The 22,949-nt window shown below is 39.3% G+C and overlaps 1 protein-coding gene across 14 annotated transcripts in view; it reads left to right on the top strand.

Moving 5' to 3' along the window:
* Positions 1–22,949, top strand: part of Dennd1a (DENN domain containing 1A) — a 512,715-nt gene that overhangs the window by 27,210 nt on the left and 462,556 nt on the right. For 2 of the 14 annotated variants that reach the window (XM_058581717.1, XM_058581722.1), the window contains exon 1: positions 5,961–6,258. The exons of 1 other annotated variant lie outside the window; for it this stretch is intronic. In XM_058581717.1, coding sequence (XP_058437700.1) covers positions 6,197–6,258 — 62 coding nt within the window. In that variant the 5' untranslated portion in view covers positions 5,961–6,196. Of the gene's footprint in view, positions 1–5,951; positions 6,259–21,067; positions 21,426–22,949 lie in introns of those variants that run through there. 11 more of the 14 variants (XM_058581720.1, XM_058581714.1, XM_058581715.1 and 8 more) reach the window with 11 other exon arrangements.

Below are 22,949 nucleotides of genomic sequence, written 5' to 3'. Positions count from 1 at the left end.
CAAAATGCCATTTTCCTAAACCAGCTGACTCTCATTTATGTTATTTGTTGAATTGATATTTGTTTTTTTTTTTTTTTAATTTTTTATTGTGGGTTGTTCAAAACATTACAAATTTCTTGACATATCATATTCCACACTTTGATTCAAGTGGGTTATGAACTCCCACCTTCACCCCATACACAGATTGCAGAATCACATCAGTTACACATCCATTGATTTACATATTGCCATACTAGTGTCTGTTGTGCTCCGCTGCCTTTCCCATCCTCCACCCTCCCCCCTCCCCACCTCTCCCCTCCCCTCCCCTCCTCTCTCTCTACCCCCTCCACTGTATAACCCTGAGGGTCTCCTTCCATTACCATGCAATTTCCCTTCTCTCTCCCTTTCCCTCCCACCTCTCATCCCTGTTAAATGTTAATCTTCTTCTCCTGCTCTTCTTCCCTACTCTGTTCTTAGTTACTCTCCTTATATCAAAGAAGACATTTGGCATTTGTTTTTTAGGGATTGGCTAGCTTCACTTAGCATAATCTGCTCTAATGCCATCCATTTCCCTGTAAATTCTATGATTTTGTCATTTTTTAATGCAGAGTAATACTCCATTGTGTATAAATGCCACATTTTTTTTTATCCATTCGTCTATTGAAGGGCATCTAGGTTGGTTCCACAGTCTTGCTATTGTGAACTGTGCTGCTATGAACATCGATGTAGCAGTGTCCCTGTAGCATGCTCTTTTTAGGCCTTTAGGGAATAGACCAAGAAGGGGAATAACTGGGTCAAATGGTGGCTCCATTCCCAGCTTTCCAAGAAATCTCCATACTGCTTTCCAAATTGGCTGCACCAATCTGCAGTCCCACCAGCAATGTACAAGTGTACCCTTTTCCCCACATCCTCCCCAGCACTTGTTGTTTGACTTCCTAATGGCTGCCAATCTTACTGGAGTGAGATGGTATCTTAGGGTGGTTTTGATTTGCATTTCTCTGACAGCTAGAGATGTTGAGCATTTTTTCATGTACTTGTTGATTGACTGTATGTCCTCCTCTGAGAAGTGTCTGTTCAGGTCCTTGGCCCATTTGTTGATTGGGTTGTTTGTTCTCTTATTGTCTAATTTTTTGAGTTCTTTGTATACTCTGGATATTAGGGCTCTATCTGAAGTGTGAGGAGTAAAGATTTGTTCCCAGGGTGTAGGCTCCCTATTTACCTCTCTTATTGTTTCTTTTGCTGAGAAAAAACTTTTTAGTTTGAGTAAGTCCCATTTGTTGATTCTAGTTATTAACTTTTGTGCTATGGGTGTCCTATTGAGGAATTTGGAGCCCGACCCCACCGACTGTAGATCGTAGCCAAATTTTTCTTCTATCAGACGGCGCGTCTCTGATTTGATATCAAGCTCCTTGATCCATTTTGAATTCACTTTTGTGCATGGCGAGAGAAAGGGATTCAGTTTCATTTTGTTGCATATGGATTTCCAGTTTTCCCAGCACCATTTGTTGAAGATGCTATCCTTCCTCCATTGCATGCTTTTAGCCCCTTTATCAAATATAAGATAGTTGTAGTTTTGTGGATTGGTTTCTGTGTCCTCTATTCTGTACCATTGGTCCACCCGCCTGTTTTGGTACCAGTACCATGCTGTTTTTGTTACTATGCTCTGTAGTATAGTTTGAAGTCTGGTATCGCTATACCGCCTGATTCACACTTCTTGCTTAGCATTGTTTTTGCTATTCTGGGTCTTTTATTTTTCCATATGAATTTCATGATTGCTTTCTCTATTTCTACAAGAAATGCCGTTGGGATTTTGATTGGCATTGCATTAAACCTATAGAGAACTTTTGGTAATATCGCCATTTTGATGATGTTAGTTCTGCCTATCCATGAACAGGGTATATTTTTCCATCTTCTAAGATCTTCTTCTATTTCTCTCTTTAGGGTTCTGTAGTTTTCATTGTATAAGTCTTTCACCTCTTTTGTTAGGTTGATTCCCAAGTATTTTATTTTTTTTGAAGATATTTTGAATGGAGTGGTTGTCCTCATTTCCATTTCAGAGGATTTGTCGCTGATATACAGGAATGCCTTTGATTTATGCGTGTTGATTTTATATCCTGCCACTTTGCTGAATTCATTTATTAGCTCTAATAGTTTCTTTGTAGAGCCTTTTGGGTCTGCTAGGTATAGAATCATATCATCTGCAAATAGTGATAATTTAAGTTCTTCTTTTCCTATTTTTATGCCTTTAATTTCTTTCGTCTGTCTAATTGCTCTGGCCAGTGTTTCGAGAACTATGTTGAAGAGAAGTGGAGAGAGAGGGCATCCCTGTCTTGTTCCAGATTTTAGAGGGAATGCCTTCAGTTTTTCTCCATTCAGAATGATGCTAGCCTGAGGCTTAGCATAGATTGCTTTCACAATATTGAGGTATGTTCCTGTTATCCCTAGTTTTTCTAGAGTTTTGAACATAAAGGGATGCTGTACTTTGTCGAATGCTTTTTCCGCATCTATCGAGATGATCATATGGTTCTTATTTTTAAGTCTATTGATGTGGTGAATAACATTTATTGATTTCCGTATATTGAACCAGCCTTGCATCCCAGGGATGAATCCTACTTGATCATGGTGTACAATTTTTTTTATATGTTTTTGTATCCGATTCGCCAGAATTTTATTGAGGATTTTTGCATCTAGGTTCATTAGAGATATTGGTCTGTAGTTTTCTTTCTTTGAAGTGTCTTTGTCTGGTTTAGGTATCAGGGTGATGTTGGCCTCATAGAATGAATTTGGAAGTTCTCCCTCCTTTTCTATTTCCTGAAGTAGCTTGAAAAGTATTGGTATTAGTTCTTCTTTAAAGGTTTTGTAAAATTCTGCTGTATACCCATCCGGTCCTGGGCTTTTCTTAGTTGGTAGTCTTTTTATGGTTTCTTCTATTTCCTCAATTGATATTGGTCTGTTTAGGTTTTCTATATCCTCCTGACTCAATCTGGGCAGATCATATGACTTAAGAAATTTATCTATGCCTTCACTATCTTCTAATTTATTGGAGTATAAGGATTCAAAATAGTTTTTGATTATCTTCTGTATTTCTGAAGTGTCTGTTGTGATATTGCCTTTTTCATCCCGTATGCTAGTAATTTGAGTTCTCTCTCTTCTTCTCTTCGCTAGCATCGCTAAGGGTCTGTCGATTTTGTTTATTTTTTCAAAGAACCAACTTTTAGTTTTGTCAATTTTTTCAATTGTTTCTTTTGTTTCGATTTCATTAATTTCAGCTCTGATTTTAATTATTTCTTGCCTTCTACTTCTTTTGCTGTTGTTTTGCTCTTCTTTTTCAAGGATTTTGAGATGAAGTATGAGATCATTTATTTGTTGGTTTTTTCTTTTTTTAAGGAATGAACTCCAAGCAATGAATTTTCCTCTTAGAACTGCTTTCAATGTGTCCCATAGATGCCGATATGTTGTGTCTGTGTTTTCATTTATCTCTAAGAATTTTTTAATTTCCTCCTTGATGTCTTCTATAACCCATTGATCATTCAGTAACCTATTGTTCATTCTCCAAGTGATGTATGCTTTTTCCTTCCTTCTTTTATCGTTGATTTTCAGTTTCATTCCATTATGATCAGATAAGATGCATGGTATTATCTCTACTCCTTTATATTGTCTAAGAGTTGCCCTGTGACATAATATATGATCTATTTTTGAGAAGGATCCATGTGCTGCTGAGAAAAAAGTGTAACTGCTTGATGTTGGGTGGTATACTCTATATATGTCAATTAGGTCTAGGTTATTAATAGTGTTATTGAGTTCTATAGTTTCCTTATTCAACTTTTGTTTGGAAGATCTGTCCAGTGGCGAGAGAGGTGTGTTGAAGTCTCCCATGATTATGGTATGGTGGTCTATTAGACTCTTGAACTTGAGAAGAGTTTGTTTGACGAACATAGCTGCACCATTGTTTGGGGCATAAATATTTATGATTGTTATGTCTTGTTGGTGTATGGTTCCCTTAAGCAGTATGTAGTGTCCCTCTTTATCCCTTTTGATTAACTTTGGCTTGAAATCTATTTTATTTGATATGAGTATGGACACTCCTGCTTGTTTCCGAAGTCCATATGAGTGATATGATTTTTCCCAACCTTTCACCTTCAGCCTATGTATGTCTTTTCCTATCAAATGCGTCTCCTCTAGGCAGCATATTGTTGGGTCTTGTTTTGTGATCCATTCTACTAGCCTGTGTCTCTTAATTGGTGAGTTTAAGCCATTAACATTTAGGGTTATTATTGAGATATGGGTTGTTCTTCCAGCCATATTTGTTTATTTCTGTTACTAAACATGGTTTGTTTTCCTCTTTGATTATTTTCTCCCCCTTTACTGTCCTACCTCCCACTGTTGGTTTTCATTGTTATTTTCCATTTCCTCTTCCTGTAATGCTTTGGCGAGGATGTTTTGAAGAGATGGTTTTCTAGCTGCGAATTCTTTAAACTTTTGTTTATCGTGGAAGGTTTTAATTTCATCTTCCATCCTGAAGCTTAATTTCGCTGGATACACAATTCTTGGTTGGAACCCATTTTCTTTCAGTGTTTGAAATATGTTATTCCAGGATCTTCTAGCTTTCAGAGTCTGTGTTGAAAGATCAGCTGTTATCCTGATTGGCTTACCCCTAAATGTAATCTGCTTCCTTTCTCTTGTAGCTTTTAAAATTCTCTCCTTATTCTGTATGTTGGGCATCTTCATTATAATGTGTCTAGGTGTGGATCTCTTATGATTTTGCACATTCGGCGTCCTGTAGGCTTCTAGGATTTGGGATTCTGTCTCATTCTTCAAGTCTGGGAAGTTTTCTCGTATTATTTCATTGAATAGACTGCTCATTCCTTTGGTTTGGAGCTCTGTACCTTCCTGTATCCCAATGACTCTTAAGTTTGGTTTCTTAATGTTATCCCATATTTCTTGGATGTTCTGCTCATGGTTTCTTAACAGTCTTGCTGAGCTGTCTATGTTCTTTTCCAGTTGAAATACTTTGTCTTCATTGTCTGATGTTCTATCTTCTAAGTGTTCTACTCTGCTGGTAGTATTCTCCATTGAGTTTTTAAGTTGGTTTATTGCTTCCTGCATTTCTAGGATTTCTGTTTGTTTGTTTTTTATAACCTCTATCTCCCTGTATAATTGATCCTTTGCTTCCTGGATTTGTTTGTGTAATTCATTCTCGAAGTGATCTTTCATTGTCTGATTTTGCTGTTTAATGTCTTCCTTGATACTCCAGATCATCTGAAGCATGTATTTCCTGAATTCTTTATCTGACATTCCATCTGCTGCAGCTGTTCCCTCTTCTAAAGTTGCGTTGACCTGCATGGCTTGTGGTCCTTTCTTTCCTTGTCTTTTCATACTGCTTGTGTATCTTTCCTGCAGGCGCGGGCGGCGGCTCTGCTCTCTCCTTATTCCAATTGGGGTGTCGTGGCTACCACGCCGGCAGGTCACTGGGCCTGTTCTGGGCGCTGGCGGCGGCTCTGTTCTGCCCCTACTCCAGTTGGGGTGACGAGTGTACCACGCCGGCAGGCCACCGGGCCTGATCCGCTGGTCGGTTGCAGGTTTGCCTACCCTGCAGGCGCGGGCGGCGGCTCTACTCTGCCCCTACTCCAAATGGGGTGACGTGTCTGTCGTACCGGCAGGCCACTGGGCCTGTCCCGCTGGTCGGTCGCAGATCTGCCCACCTTTCAGGCACGGGTGGAGGGTCTGCTCTGCCCCTACTCCAATTGGGGTCACGTGACCACCACACCGGCAGGGCCTGATCCGGGCGTGGGAGAAGGATCTGCTCTGCCCCTACTCCAGTTGGGGTGACGTGTGTACCACACTGGGAGGCCACTGGGCCTGACCCGCCAGGCTGTCACATGTCTGTTTACCTTGCAAGCGCGAACGGCGGCTCTGCCCTGCCCCTCCTACCACGCCCATGTACCACTGGGTCGCGGGTCTGCCCACCTTGCGGGTGCGGGTGGCGGCTCCGCTCCGCCCCCTCTCTAATTGGGGTCACGCAGTCACCACGCTGGCGAGCTGCTGGGCCTGCTCCGGGCGCTGGCGGCGGCCCGGCTCCTCCCCTTTGGCTCGACGACAAATTGAGGAGACTCGGGTGTCTGTGCCTCACCCCCCCACCAGGAGACCAACTGTTTATGTCGCCGCTGGTATTGATGAAGTTCTCTCCGCCGCTTTCTGATGACATCAGATCTCTGCCATGTTGGTATCCTATGCGAATGGCAGCATTTCGTTCCCCTTGCCGGGCAACCAAAGCAACGGGTGAGTCCTGACCGGCCCTCAGCAGGACCCGGACCGAGAAGCAGTTTCCGTGGGCTCCTAGCCCCGGGCCAGGGAAGTTCCGGGAGCTGGAACTCAGCCGCTCCGTGCTCAGTGTAAGCTCCTATAAGTGTAGGCTCCAAGAAGCAGTCCCGAGGGCTCAGTTCCGGGAGCCGGAATTTGGCCGCTTAGTGCTTGGTGTATGCTCTGATAGGAGCAGGGTCCAAGAAGCAGCCTCCGCAGGCTCCGCAGCCCTAGGCCAGGGCGGTTCCGGGACGTTCCGGGAGCCGGAACTCGGCTGCCCCGCGCTCGGTGTTCACTCCGATAAGATCAGGTTCTAAGAAGCACCCAGGCACTGAACCCTAGCAATCTGTCTGCAAGCCGCAGGCGAATTGCAGCCTGAAATTACCTGTTCTATGGCTGAATGAGCTGCGGTCAGTCGAAAACAGCTTGAATTGATATTTGGACAAAGGACTTTTCCCAGTTGGGAACTTGGAAACTTAACATTTGTATTGATGTAACTGAACGTTTTGATGCAGAAATCATGAATCTTCATATTAACACCTAAACTATGACTTAGTATTTCACAAGTAGGGAAATGATTTAGATTGATAGAGCCATAGAATGTCAGAACTGGAGGGCTGGGGATGTGGCTCAAGCGGTAGTGCACTTGCCTGGCATGCGCGCGGCCCAGGTTCGATCCTCAGCACCACATACAAAGATGTTGTGTCCGTCAAAAACTAAAAAATTCTCTCTCTCTCTTAAAAACAAACAAACAAACAAACAAAAAGTTAAAAAAAAAAAGAATGTCAGAACTGGAAAGATCTAAGTGCCTTGTTTAGAGAGACAAGGAAATTGGGTACTAGAGAAGAAAGTTTTTAAGGTAATGCTCTGAACAGTCAGCACCTGCTCACCTTTTCAGACCTCACAGCCTGCTTGAAGCTGCACAGCCAATTCTGTGCCAGAATGAAGGGCAAGCAGACTTTCACTATTCCAGGCCTATGTTTCTTCAACTGCACCTCTTGCTGTTTCACAGTATGTGTTCTTGGCTCAACTCTGAAAGATTATTTGGTGAGTTTGTAGATTGTTTTTTGTTCTCCATTTGGACTTGATGCTCTCTGAGAACACTTGAGGGTCTGAACTTGGACTGATATTCCAAGATGTTTTTTCTCATATGGATAGTTTGAATAGCGGTAAACCCGGAGCAGGTAATTATATGAAAAGTAAAGACATTCTGAGTTAAAAATGCATTTTATAACTTCCAGGGCTGAAAATTTTATGGGAAATTAAGATTGTGTTTTCCTGTTTGCTAATAATCTTTATATTGAGATAGTAGATACTTGAGTATCTGTGGCAGGTCATCTAGAGCCTGGGCCTGCATGCTCGGCAGTGGAGTTTTCAAGGTCTAGGCTCTTCTGGTCTGGCTTTCACATCTTCCTCTAGACTCAGTGGACACTTCCTACCTCTCGTGGCCTAACATCATCCCCTTTCAGTTTTATGCATTGTTGTTTAGCAAGTGCGATGCAAACCTGGTTTGGTTATGCACCTGAATCACCTGGGGAACTCAAATTTTTCTCTGGGCCTCATTCCAGACCCCTGAATCAGATTCTCTGGTAACTAGGAATTTGAAAAAAAAAAAAAAAGTATCTCAGGTGATTTTGATGAAACAAATCATTGCCCTGAACTTTGAACTGATCCTATAACTTGCTTTGAAATTCTGGGGAGAGAAAATATGACTGACTCCGTTTGTCAGATGTCTGTGTGTGTGTGGGTGTGTATATATATATGTGTGTGTGTATATATATATATATATATTTTTTTTTTTTTTTTTCCTCCCCAAACTCTTCCCACATTGGTGTTACATGAGTTTATGTTGAATAGTGCTGGATAGTTTGCCCCCAGTCAGTGAAAAAAATAAGTAAATATATAAAATGTTTGAATTTTAGGTTAGTGTTTTCCTTTGTTGAAAAGAAATTTTTTAATTTTGATGTCCATCAGTTTTTCACATTACAACTTGTGCTTTTGAGGTCTCCTGTATGTTTACCAATCAGATGATGGTTTAGGCTTTGGACACCATTAGGGAGGGAATGCAAACAGCAACTCCCAGACAGAGATTATATGGAAATGGAAGAACTGTAGACAGATGAAAGAAAATGAAATAACCTAAATTTTAACTTCAAAGTTGAGATAGATGATCATATTGTCTGTAAATAGAAAGAATTTTATTTCTTCCTTTTTAGTCTATATGTTTTTTTTTTGTTGTTCTTATTTCTCTGGATAAACTCTCAGGAAATGGAGCAGTAGTGATTTTCTTTGCCTTGTTTCTAGTCTTAGAAAGAATGTATTTATTCTGTCAACATTAAGTATAATGTTAACTGTAGGTTTTAAATAGATGTTCTTTATCAAGTTGAAGAAAAGAAAATTACCATTTTTTTTTTTTAAGTTTTATGAGGTTTGATTTTTCTTTCTTTCTTTTTTTGCTGTGCTGGGGATCAAAACCAGGACCTTGTACATGTTAGGCAGCACTCTACTTTTGAACTACACCACCAGCTTGAATTTTCTGAGTTATGAATGGGTGCAAAATTTTGTCAAAAGCTTTTTTCTGCATCAGTTTTATAATTATGATTTTTCTTTAGCCTATTAACATGGTAGATTATATTGGTTTTTCAAATATCGACCCAGCCTTGTATCCCTGGAATAAACCCTACTTGGTCATGGTAAATATTGTTGAGTTCTATTTGCTAATATTTTGTTAAGGATTTTTGTGAAGGACATTGGTCTGTACTATATGTGTGTATATATATACACATGTATATATACATACATACTTTTTTTTTTTTTGTACTGTATCTTCTGGTTTTGGTGGGAATTGTTCCTTCTTTTTCTGTTTCCTGGAAGCTCTTGTGCAGGATTGGTATTAATTCTTCTCAAGATGTTTATTAAAATTCTTCATTAAAAAATATCTGCATCTGTTGAGATGATCATTAAACCTGGCAAAGTGGTGCATGCCAGTCAGTAATCCCAGTAGCTCTGGAGCCTCAGGCAGGAGGATCACAAGTTTGAGGCCGACCTCAGCAACTTAGTGAGACCCTGTCTCAAAATAAAAGTAGAAAAAGGACTTAGAGATGGAGCTCAGTGGTAAAGCACCCCTTGGTTCAATCCCCATTATAAAAAATAATAAAAATAAGATGATTATTAGACCTTTCTCACTTAATGCAGGTAGTTGTCATTTTTCATGTTCTTTATTCCTTGGTATAGATCCATGTTTCTGTCTGGCATCACTTTCTTTTTTGTCTGAATGACTTTTAACATTTCTAGTAGTGCAGATCTGCTGGGGATGAGTTCTTTCAATATTTGTAATGTCTAAAAAATCTTTTTTTCCCTTCATTTTTGAAATATTCTCTGAAAATACAATTCTAGGTTCAGTTTTTTTCAGCAGTTAAAAAATATTATTCTACTCTCTAATGATTTGCGTTGTTTTTGAAAAGAAATCTGCCATTCTAATGTTTGTTTTTTCTGAATTTATGTGTGTTTGTGTCTTCTTTTAAGATGTTATCTTTATCATTACTTTTGAACTATTCATATATGATGTGTCTTAGTTTTCTGCTTGTTTTTCATGCTAGGGTTGAGCTTGTGTACCTGTACATTCATAGTTTTCATCACCTTTAGAAAGTTTTTGTTTTTTGTGGTGCTGGGGATTGAACTCAGGGCCTCACATATGCCTGGCACTGATCTTCACTCCCAACCCAGATTTAGGAAGTTTTTGATCATCCTTTCAGATAATTTTTCCTGCTTCATCTTCCTTGCTTGGAGATTCTAATTACCGATCTCTTAGACTGCATGAAGTTATACCACATGTCAGTGGTGCTGTTTTGTTTTGCTTTCGAGTTTTCTCTCCATCTCATCTTAGATAGTTTTGTTGTTATATCTTCAAGTTCACTATTCTCTTCTTCTGTAATATTAACCTACTGTTAATCCCATTTAATGCATTTTTCATCTCATATATTGTAGTTTTTATCTCTAGAAATTGAATATGAACTGGGTTTGGTGGTTCACGCCTGTAATCCCATTTAGGAGGCTGAGGCAGGAGGATAGTAAGTTCAAAGTCAGACTGGGCAACTTAGCAAGACCTTGTCTCAAAATTAAAAATAAATATATAAATAAATAAAAAAGGGCTAGGGATATAGGTCAGTAGTAGAGCTTCACTTGGTTCAATCCCTAGTACTGCCAAAACAAAACATGGTTTGGGTCATTTTTAGATCTTCCATAACCAACTTTTTGAATACATGGAATACAGTTATAACTGTTTGAATGTCCTTTCTACTAGTTATAATTTAGGTGTCCTCCTTATTGGTCATGTTTTCCTGACTCATTCTGTGCATGCCTGATGAGTTTTGATTGAATGCAAGACATTGTGTATTTCACCTTGTTGGTTGTTGGCTGTTTTTGTAACATTCTAGGGTGTATTCAAGGCAATAATCTGGGGACCCATTTCAGGGGATTGCTGTACTTGATTACTGTGTCTTGAAAACCATAGTTTCATATATTTTGTCAAAGTTACTTTGAAAAAATTTGATCCGAGTCTTGCTTTTAAAATTTGAGTGGGACTGAAACAAGTGCTCAGTTTAGGTCTAATTGTTCCCCATTACTAACATAATGCTGTACTTGTATACTATATCCAGTGCACCATAATTATGAGTTTATCCACCTTGGCTGGTGGGAACAGACATTTCTTTTTTTCTTTCTAGTTGTAGATGGACACAATACCTGTATTTTATTTATTTTTATATGGTACTGAGAATTGAAACCAGTGCCTCACATGTGCTAGGCAAGCACTCTACCACTAAGCCACAACCCCAGCCAACAGACATCATTTTTAAACCTGTGTGAATACCAGTCATAGTTACCTCTAATCTTTTTTTTTCCTGCTTTCACATCTTGTAGTAATTTCTTCATACTTATGTTGATCAGCACTTAAATGTGAATTGAGGGGAGCCTTGCAGATCTCTAGAATTCTTTTACTGTGTAGCTGTCTCTACTCCTTACTCTGTGCTCAAACTCTAATTGCCTTGGTTTTTGTGGACTCTTAGTTGTGTCTTCTCAACTTGAAGCATTTTATAAATATATAAATAAATAAAAAAGGGCTGGGGATGTAGATCAGTAGAGAGTTTCACTGGGTTCAATCCATAGTACTGCCAAAACAAAACACTAGTACTTCCTTACACCACAGCTTGGAAGCTCTCTCGAGGCGGTAAATGGGGGTGGGGGGGGGTGGGGGTCCAGGGCTTAGCTCATTTGTTTCCTATCTCTCAGGAATCACTGTGCTTTGTTGTCTGACCTACAGTGTCCTTTTCTTTTCTTTCTTTCTTTTTTTTTTTCATACTGGGAATTGAACTCCAGGGCCTCACATGCTAGGCAGACTCTCTGCCATTGAGCTATATCCCCAACCCTTTTGAAAAAGTTTATTTTGAGACAGGGTCTTGCTTGCCTGTGCTGGTCTCAAACTTCTGATTTTCCTGCCTCAACCTCCCAAGTAGTTGGGATAACAGGTTTGCCTCACTGTTCCTGACCAGTGTCTTGAAAACCACAGGTTGGTAGATAGAGGGTTGGTATTGTTTTGATTGTTTCAAATGGAAGGGTAAATGTTACTCCATCTTGAGTGGAAATAAAATTCTACTAAATTTCCATACATTTGGGGTCTGGGATTGTGGCTCAGCAGTAGAGCGCTCGCCTAGCACGGGTGGGACCCGGGTTCAATTCTCAGCACCACATTAAAAAAATAAATAAATAATAAAAGGCTTTGTGTTGTGTCCATCTACAAAAAAGATTAAAAAAAAAATTCCATACATTTATTTAAACTTTTGATGACTGCTATTGCCTATAAAAGATGGTATTTGATTTGGTACCATTTTGTCTTTTTTTTAATATTTATTTTTTAGTTGTAGTTGGACACAATATCTTTATTTATTTTTATGTGGTGCTGAGGATTGAACCGGGGCCTCGCACGTGCTAGGCAAGCCCTCTACCGCTGAGCCACAACCCCAGCCCCTGTCTTTTATTTAAAGTGTATGTTTCAGGGTCTTCCAAAGGGTGTCGTGATTTCTAATTTGCGATCTTGGCACATTTGAGAACTACTGTGTATCACAATGGTTCCCAAATCCAACTGATCAGAATCACTTGGGAAAATAGATTCATAGATTAATGGATCATTAGAATCACTAAAATAGATTCCTTGGGCTTTACCCCTCACCTAGTGAATCAGTCTGCATGTGTTGAACTTGGGACTTTGATTTTTAAAAAGCTTCCCAGGTGATTTGACATTCTTGTGGGTTGATATATTAGAAGTGAAGTGTTAAGAATATGAATTCTACAGAGGCTCTGTAATCTGTGCTAAAAAAAAATCACTAAGGGGGCTGGAGTTGTGGCTCAGTGGTAGAACGCTTGCCTAGCATGTGTGAGGCACTGGGTTTGATTCTCAGCACTACATGAAAAAATAAAGGGCCACCACCAACTAATGAAATATTAAAAAAATAAATCACTAAGGTTTGAATGCAGCTGTGCCAGAGCAGGGGCAAGTTCACTTCAGAAGGGGAGCTTAGTACCATGAAGCAGAGAGGTACTCAGATGTTTTTGGGGAGCATTAGGAAGGCAGGTCCACCTTATAATTTCTGGGTCTTTCTGAACTTAGCTGATTGGCTATCTGGGAGGCCCAGAGGACTGCTCATGGAGTGCTTGGGACCTTTAGCCCACTGTTCTGAGGCCTTTACAGTTGCCCTTAGGTGCTAACACAACAGCTAGACATCTGGTTTTTAAAGGGAATGTATAGGAAGAAAATAATTAGCCTATAGTAAGTTTTATTAAAAAAGAATCAATGGAGTAGAAATTACTGGTATGTGCAGTTGCCGAAACTTGTAGAACTATACACTTAATAATGAGTGCATTCTAGTGTATGTATACTAGAATATATACAGTTGTGTGGATACAATTGTATATTGTAGGCATTAAGTTAATTTAAAAAATAAAAGAGGATGGACTCTGGGGCCATACTACCTGGGTTGCATACAAGCTACATGATCTTGGACAAGCTTCTTAACTTTCTTGTATTTCAGTTTTCTCATTTGTAAAATGAGAATGATTTCTTAGGGTTAATGAGAAGAATAAATGAAATAACATATGAAAAGTGCTTAGAATAGTAACCAATAGATAGTTAAATGTTTAGTAATCCTTAGCAAGGTTTAGAAACTACTCAGTCTTATGCAGAGTATCCACTCTTAATAAATGGGACAATGGTAATAACTTTCCTCTCATGGGCTTGGTTTGAGGATTAAATAAGAGTGTAAAAGTAAGGCATCAATGAAACAAGGAGTTCTTGTTGCATGTTTCCATAAATAGCTTTGTGAACTCCCTGAAGTTATATGTAAAAAAAACTTCAATTTAAGTGCTTTTCTTCTGGGGAGGGTAGTGAAGCTTTTCTTGAGCTCCTTGGAGGCATCTTGTGCCCACCATCCCCCAGCCTCTCCATTGTGAATACCTGCTACTCAAAACAATCCCAATAGTGTTTAAATAGGCAGCATGGAAGGCATAGGTTTTGGAATTTGAAAATCAGAATTCAGTTGGAATTCTACTTACTTCCTAGCCTTGGTCTCCTTTACTGTACAGCAGGGAAAATAATGCTACCCTGCTACCTGACAAGGATTGACAGTCTGCTTCAGAGACCTGTGAGATTTCCAAATTTACATACAGAATTATGCAGATTCTCACAGTGTTACTGAGGGGATAGAAGTTGTATCCAGAGACTATTGATTTTTATACATGGTCTTTGTACATTTTCCTTTATAGAAGAGAGAGACTTTTTCTTCTTCAGTTTTGGTAAAAATAGTTTCATTCTAACTACACAATCTACCCCTTATTCTTAAAATACCTTTATTTGTTTTCCAGACTAACATTTTTCTTTGGATAGTTCCTGGTTTTCTGGATTGCTTTTAGTAATAACATTTGAAAGCTTAATAGTTTTGAGTCTTTGAAATTTACAGTAATGTATAGTTTACTTATAAGATCAATTGTAAAGGGAAGATATTTGTTTTAATAAATAATAATTCCTTTTACACCTTTTAAAACCTTGGTTTAGCACCTTTTAATTTACAAAGCACTTTTACGTTTTTATCTTATTTGATTGTCTCATGAACTGGACGGGTTTTCCTCTCTCTTTTTAAAAATTTTTTAAAAAAATTATTTGTTTGTTTTTATGCGGTGCTAAAGATTGAACTTGGTGCTAGGCAAGTGCTCTGCCACTGAGCTACAGCTACAGCTACAGCCCCAGCCCGGTTGTTCTCTCTCGATAGGGAGGAAGCTGATGCTTTGATTAAACAGCTTGTTCTACTCTCAGGTGAATAAGGGATCTATCTGGAATTTGAACTCAAGCCTTCTAATGTTTAGTCTTGGGTTCTTCCCATAGAAGTATGTCAGTCCTGTGAGAAAGTCCTGGTAAAAGGCAGGTCAGGGATATCAGTATTAATGAATGAATGGTATTGTTTTAATTTCTTAAAAAAACAAACAAACAGGCTCTTACAGAAAAGTTGTCAATATAGTATAAAGAACCTTTAAAAAGCAAAAAGTGCCAGTTTAAAGTGAGGTGCTGATCTGATGCCCTATAATTCATATATAACCACAGTACAATTATCAATATCAGGGAATTAGCATTGTTTCCTTACTACATCTAATGCTTAGATCCCATTCAAATTTCAGTACTTGTCCCAATAATATTCTTGATAGCCAAAGGATCCGTTTCCGAGTCCACATTGCATTTAGTTGTCAGGTCTCTTCAGCTTGGAACAATTCTTCATTCTTTCCTTGTTTTCAGGATCAGGACACTTTGAAGATTATAGGCCAGATACTGTTTAGAAGGTTCCACTGAGTTTGTTTTTTCAGGTTAAGTACCTTTTACGGAGATATCACAGAAATGATGGTGTGCTCTTCTCAGTGCATTGCAGCAATTCGTCCCATCCTGCTTTGATAACTTGATTCAGATAGTTTTTGCTAAACTTCTACACTGAAAAGTTACTGTTTTTATTCTTGGATTTAATAAGTATTTTACTGGGTGGTACTTTGAAACTGACAACACCCAATCACTCAACTTCTAATTTAGACATTTATACCAGGTAGATTCATGGCTTCCTATTTTATTCAGTGGGTTAGAATCTGTTAATATTATTAGTGATTTTGATGCTCAAATAGATTTGGCCAGTGGAAATCCTTTCAAGCTAGTTCTTTTTTTTTCCCCAAACAATACTTTTATTTTATTTGTTTATTTATTTATTTGGTGCCCGGGAATCGAACCCAGTGCCTCGTGCATGCTAGGCAAGCGCTGTACCATTGAGCCACAACCCCCGCCCCTCAAGCTAGTTCTTTTTTTTGACACGTTTACCATTCTTTGAACTCCTGTTTGCCTTCTAGCAAGCTGAGGTTTTCCACTTGCATCTTTTTTTTTTTTTTTTTTTTCCAATACTGGGGATTGAACCAAGGGACATTTTACTACTGAGCTACATCCCCAGTTTTTTTTTTTTTTTTTTTTTTATTTTTCTTTAGTTGTAGATAGCCATGTGGTGCTGAGGATCGAACTCAGTGCCTCATACATGCTTGGCAAGTGCTCTACTACTGGGCTACAACCCCAGTCCACATCCTTAGTTCTTTTTATCATTTATTTTGAGACGCATCTTGTTAAGTTGCTGAGGGTTTTGCTAAGTTGCTGAGGCTGGCCTTGAACTTGTGAACCTCCTGCCTCATCCTCTTGAGTCACTGGATTATAGGCATGCACCAACACACCTAGCTCCAGGCTCATCTTGTACATTGTCTGTCCAGCTTGGAATCAGTTTTTTCTTCAAGGAGCCCAGGTTTGCTTTAGAGAATTGTATTTAGAAGCCAAAGGGTTGGATACTAGGTGTGCTTTTTTCTTCTCTGAAGCCCTCTTAGTAGAGCTAGGAAATATGTGTATTAAAAGTAACTTGTAGGGCTGAGGCAGTAACTCAGTGGTAAAGTGCTTGCCTTCCATGTGTGAGGCACTGGGTTCAATCCTCATCACCACATAAAAATAAAATAAAGATACTGTGTGTTCATATACAACTAAATAAAATTTTTTTAAAAAAGTAACTTGCATTTTATTTCTCTATGAATCAATATGTAATATAAACCTTGAACCTCACACTCATGTCCAATTTAGATCTAACTCCATGGAAATCATGCTTGTTTGTTGTTAACTTCAGCTATGAGAAATCAGACTTACATAAGTTTTCCATTTATTATTATTATTACTACTACTACTACTACTACTATTTATTTATTTATTTATTTATTTTGGTACTGGGGATTGAACCCAGAGGTGCTTAACCACTGAACCATATCCTCATCCCTTTATTTTTACTTTTGAGACAGGGTCTCACTAAATTGCTTAGAGCCTTGCAAAGTTGCTGAGGCTGGCCTCGAACTTGTAATCTTCCTTCCTCAGCTTCCCGAGTAACTGGGATTACAGATGTGCACCGCCACACTTGGCTTCAAGCCTTCCTTCCTGTCTTGGGCACAGATTAGGCATACTGCCCCTTCACCTCCAGCCCATGTGGATCCTCTCCTCTCACTGTGCTATCTTGGGGGGATCACACTGCTTATTTGGTTTTTCTGTATCCTCCTCCCTTCCCATTGCCCTATTTGGACTCTGACTCCACAGCACACTGGGCACCCCTCCATATCTCATGCCTGTTTGAACTTCTACACCCACTCAAAGATGCCCTTATGCTTGGTCATGCTCCTCAATCTCTTTGGCTCTGACACTCTGTGTTGGGCTGCCCTTATGTGGGGACACTCGCATTCTGCCTATGCTTCAACACCCCAGGCCTGGCTGCCCCATATGTGAATACCCATCTCATCTCCTCAAGTCTTTAGCTTCCCATACAGGCTGTTCTCTGTGTGGCTGTCTGCCTTATCCACTTGGACTGGGCATCTCATGCCAGGCCACCCCTCACATGGATATCCTTCTATTGTGCTCCTATGCTGGCATCCCTTCCTCAGCTGCTTAGGCCCTCTGCATGTTGGGCAATCACCAGAATGGACATCCATCTTGCTCTGCCCGTCTAACAGCTTTAGGACTGAATAAATCATTCATAAAGGGAAAAGGACAAATTAGGGAAGGGTGAGTTTTTTTTTTTAAGTATTTTTTGTAGATGGACCCAATACCTTTATTTTATTTATTTATTTTTATGTGATGCTGAGGATCAAACCCAGTGCCTCACATGTGCTAGGCAAATGTTCTATCAATGAGCTATAACTCTAGGCTGGAAGGGGGAGTTTTTAACTCCTTTTAAGAACAAATATGTTTATTGATAATGAAATGGATACCATCTTTGCAAATACATCATTATTGTTGAGAGTTTGGATTTTACACTGCAGCTTGGTCTACCAGAGAATTTATTAAAACTACATGGATAGCTGGGTGCCGTGGTACTTGCCTGTAATCCTAGATCCTTGGGAGGCTGAGGCAGGATAAAAGTTTAAAGCCAGCATCGGCAACTTAGTGGGGCCCTAAGTAACTAATAAGACCCTGTCTCAAAATATAAGAAGGGATGGGGATGTAGTTTAGTGGTTAAGAGCCCTTGGGTTCAATCCCCAGTCCCCCAAACCAAACCAAACTAAACAACAACAACAACAACAAAAAACAACTACATGGAGTGCTGTGCTTCAGAGGGGTGCTCAGCCTGTATCTCTGCGTGGACTGCAGCTAAACCTTTTCCAGTCATTTGCTTATACATTCAGTTTAAGAATCTTTCCATTGGGATATGTGGAAGGCAAAACTTTGTAATTCCATTCATAGCAGTATCTATATATCTTTATTAGTCTTATTCTGAGAACATTATTAGAAATGAAAAGTTAAGCATAAAATCTTGAAACGACTTGTTTGTATAATTACACTACTAAGTTAATCACTTTTAACAAGTCTCAACAATGACTGCATTCTCCTGTGAAGGTGTTAACTTGTTATGGGTTAGAAAGCACCCTTTGATACAGCCTTTTCAGTTTAGAAAACTGGCTTTAATTTCAGGGTTCACTGAAACAAATGGAGACTTGTTGGGAATATTAACACTACCTTTTTGTTTGTTTGTCTAGCTTAAAGGAATCAATGTTTATTAGGTGATGTTTGCTAGCATGTTCTGAAGTGTATACAGTTTCTGTTGACCATGTTATCAACTTTAAAACAGTGCTGTTGGTATGAATTTTAAAACATTACACTGGACCCTCCTTAGCATCTAAATTTGTGTTGGAGCTGACTTGAAGTTGTGAAGGTGTGAAATGAGGAGTCTTAATGCTGTGTTTCAGATCCGTAGCTCTACGTTACAAGGGCCTAGCATTGTGGCCTGGTTACCATATGCAGCCCAGATTCATTTTGCAAGGAGTTAGTGTCACATTTTTCTTCTAATCTTGTAATATGTTGTAATTGAAGAGAAGTAGGTCCTAATTGAAAGCTGATGATCCAGCAGAGTGATCAATAGCATGATGCTTTGCGAAAAAAACAACCATTAAGCTATCCTGCTGCCTTAATATTGTCAAAGCCTTTGTCTGTTTGGTGACTTCAAGCTGAGTGTACTTAATCATTTTGAGACCATGTCCCTGAGCACTGAGCGGGGCCCTTCCAGTGAATCAGGGAGAATTGTGTTCAACAGAGAGTATTTGAATAGAAATGCTTTTGTGGCTTACTCTCAGCCTTCGCTCTCCCAGAAGCAAGAACTGAGCAGACTTCCCTTTTTTCGAACACATTTTAGCTGTTTGTACCTATCATTTTTCTGTATTTAAGAGCTGAGGCTGTTGTCAGCAGGTGTGACTTACTGATACTTTTGACTCCAAAAGAAAACATCTTTAAAGAGTAGTGGTCAGGTGAAGGAGGTATGTGTCTGTAAACTACCTCTTGCCAGAAGAGGAGAAGCTGGAAACTACATGTTAGATGTTGGAGGAAAACTTACCCCCGACACATTTATTTGCCAGGTATTGCCCTAGGGTTATGAGAAAACACAGCTCTACCCTCAAGGAGCTACCATTTTGGTGGGGAAGAGAGACGTTTAATCAGAGACACATGAATGGTTCTCAATTTTGGCTGTACTTCAGAACAGGTTAAGGAGTTTAAAAAACATACTGATGCCTGGGGATTCCACTTATGTTGGTCTGAGGTGCAATCTGAACATCAGGATTTTTAAAAGCTCCCCAGGTAAGCTTGTAGTTGTCCCCAGGTTGATTGTGGTAAGAGCATTTGAGACTAGTTCCCTGGGAGGACAGGGTGCCCTGGGACCATAGCAGAGGAGCACTTAACCCCAGCTGGGCTATTTATGTTGTGAGGAGGTAGAGAAAACTTCCAAGAGAAGAGCGTGTGCCTGATTTGAGGCTTAATGAATGAGGGGGTCAAGCAAAAAAGACTGGACAGATGTTCCTTGTGGAAGAGCAGCTGAGTAACAAAGAACAGGAGAGTGGTTGGTGCTTTTGAAGTAAGTTTCATTCCGCTGCTTCCTTTCTTCATCATTGGTCAGTTTGTCCTCTGTGAGTTTCAGTGTCCTCATCTCTAACCTCAGGCTAATATTACTTGCAGTGGGATTAAGATTAACAGAGATAATACAAGGTAGGTTCACTCCTGGCACAGAGGAAATGGTGACTGGTGAGGGTAGTATGGTAATGGTTTCATTATCATAGAATTGGAGCATCGTATGTTGAGGCTAAAGTGGTTGTGTATGGCTGGATCTTAGGGTGCAAGACTGCAGGAGGTGGGGTAGGAAGAAAAAAAAATGGCATGTGGGCAGGGTTCCAGATCATGGAATGCATAGGAATATAAGGCAATTAATAAAAGCTATCATAGCAGAGCCAAGGACATTTCCATGATAATATGTTAAGATATATCATAAGAGTTCTGGGAAAACTTGGATCCACATTGGAAAATTGGCTGTGAATATGGTATGCTCAACATCATTATGTGTTCTAAATTAGCAGAGTGTTAATAGGATTTTCAGTTCTTTTAGCCAAGTAGTTAAAAATATTGAGGATCTTGAAGAGTAATGGAGGAATAAGCAATCTCAAGGTAGTTCCAGAAATCCTCTCAAAATTATTATAACCTTCATTGTTTATAGGCTTAATGAAAACATTAAGTAAGGGTTATGTAGCCATTTGCATTTAGAGGAAATGCTTTTTAATTTATATTTTGATTTGCAGAGAAAGGCTTCCATCTGCATTAACTTCACTGGTCCTTAAATAACTTGTGTATATTTGTTGGTATGTTATGTAACTTGTCACAACATTAGTCACCACTTCTTCCATAAGGCAACATGTAAACGATCATGGATAAGCATGACTATAACTTATAATTATAGACCAATTTGTTCATAGCATTTTAGTCAGCTTTTTTCTTTTCTTTCTTTCTTTCTTTTTTTTTTGAGAGACTGTTATAATCTTTGTCTCCTTGTAATAGAATTCTGCCAGCTATTTGAACTGAGTAAGTACCTTTGGCTTATTATTTATTACTCAATACTGTGAGACAGTAACAATGGAGATCAGTAGAAGAAAGAAGTGGGCTTTATTATTTCTAAAAATGCCTTTTTTCTTTGAAATATATCTTTTATTGCAAAGCACCGTTGCAATGATAGATTGTTGAGGTATACCTATATTTTATGTTATATGTACTAACTTATTTGGAAGAATTCCATTTATCAAGATCTGTGGTTCTTGAAGTATGCTTGCCAGTCCAACAGCTTCAGGATGAGCTGGGTAGTTGCAGAAATGCTCATTTTTGGTTCCTACTTCAGAAACTCTGGAGGCAGGGACAGAAATCTATCTTCCTTCTACTCGGTATTTATTTGTTTATTATAGTATTAGGGATTGAACCCAGGGGTACTTTGCCCACAGAGCTACATCCCTAGCCCTTTTTATTTTTTATTTTGAGACAGTGCCTCTCTAAATTGTTGAGACTGACCTTGAACTTGCAATCTTCTTGCCTCAGACTCCTGAGTAACTGGGATTATGGGTGCATGCCACTGCACCTGCCTCCAATATTTGTTTGGGCAGCTACCAGGAAAACACTACTTGGCCTGAAAGATAAGATCCAGGCTCTTCAACTGCTTACATTTAGAAGAGGAAGACTGACCATAACCAAGGTTGGGATAGATATAATAGGGAGAATTAAAATTAGGTGAAAATATGATAGAGAAGCCTTTCTGAGAAGGGCAAGTGTAAGCTGAGTTTTGAATGATGGGAAAGGACTGCTTAAGTTGAGATCAGTGTAAAGTTTTGGCTATAAGGTAGGAATGAATGTGGTTTGTTTGAGGAACAGAAAGAAGTCTAGTGTGGTTGGAGTTCTTTGGGTAAGGGGAGAGAGGTCTGGAATAACATTGGACAGGTTTGCAGAGGCTAAATCTTGCAGGTCCTATAAGGACTTTTTTTTCCCTCCCACATTTTTTTAATATTTATTTTTCAATTGTAGTTGGACACAATACCTTTATTTTGCTTATTTATTTTTATGTGGTGCTGAGGATTGAACCCAGGGCCTCCCACATGCTAGGCGAGCGCCCTACCACTGAGCCACAACCCCAGCCCCTTCCCACATTTATTTTTATTGTGGTAATATACAAATAATGAGAATTTCTGTCTCACCATTTTAAGTGCATAGTTCAATGGTATTAAGTACATTCATATTGTTGTATGACCATCACCACTATCCATCTCTAGAACTAGAAGTTTGACTTCACGCTGAGCGTATGGGAAGCTTTGGGGAAGTTTTGAGCAGATGGTTGACATAACCTGAAATTTAAAATAAAAGGATTACTGGCTGCTAAGTTGAGGTATAAATCTAAGGGAAAGGGTGCAAGGAGGGAGACCAGGCGGAATACTGTAGTTTTCAGGTGAGATGGTAGTAATCTGTTATTCTGAAGGTAGAATTAACAGAATTTGCCACTTGGTTTGTTGATTCTGGAATATATAGCAAAGAGAGGAGTCTAAGACAATATTGTTTTGTTGATTTCAGTAACTGGTAGACTTCAGGAGATGCAGATTTGAGGAAGAAAAGTTTTATCTATTAAATTAGAAATGCTTCTTAGATGTCAGGAAGGGGATGTTGAATAGGCTAAGGAAATATGGAGTCGGAGAGGAAGTCAGGTTGGAGAAGTGACTTTGGGGCTTTTCAGCATATGATAGTAATTGTAGTCATGAGACTGAATGGGATAATCAGAGTAATAGTGTAGACAGAGTCCTTGATCAAGTTCCAGAGCAGCAAGCTCACATGTTTGAGAATTAGCAAAGTAGCAGCTGGTGAGGAAGGAAGAGTACTAGCAGAGTGAAGTCTTGGAAGGAAGGGGAAGAAAGTGTTTTAAGGAGCAGGACCAGTTGATCAACTGTGTCAGAACAGCTGAGAAGCTAAGACAAGCACTGAGATTTGTGCTTTTTAGCATGTTTTAGCCATGTGACAAGTTGTTTCATTGGTGTGGTGGATTCAGAAGCCTGATTGAAATGCGTTACAGAGAGAAAGGGAGAAGCATTTTCCACATAAGTCTCTCTACAAAACAAAACACCTTGTGACACAGGTTAATGTGTTGCTGCCCCAGTTTGGTAAAATTTGGAACGTAACACCTTCATGTGCTTTTATTCATTATTTTCATTTAAAAAATGGAAGTCTAGATAAAAAC

The sequence above is a fragment of the Marmota monax genome, unplaced genomic scaffold (genome assembly GCF_021218885.2).
Source record: "Marmota monax isolate L192 unplaced genomic scaffold, Marmota_monax_Labrador192_F-V1.1 WCK01_AAM20220418_F8-fsc00020, whole genome shotgun sequence".
Lineage (NCBI taxonomy): Eukaryota > Metazoa > Chordata > Mammalia > Rodentia > Sciuridae > Marmota > Marmota monax.
The sequence above is the reverse complement of the archived record's forward strand: the minus strand, read 5'-3'. Positions and strand labels throughout refer to the sequence as shown.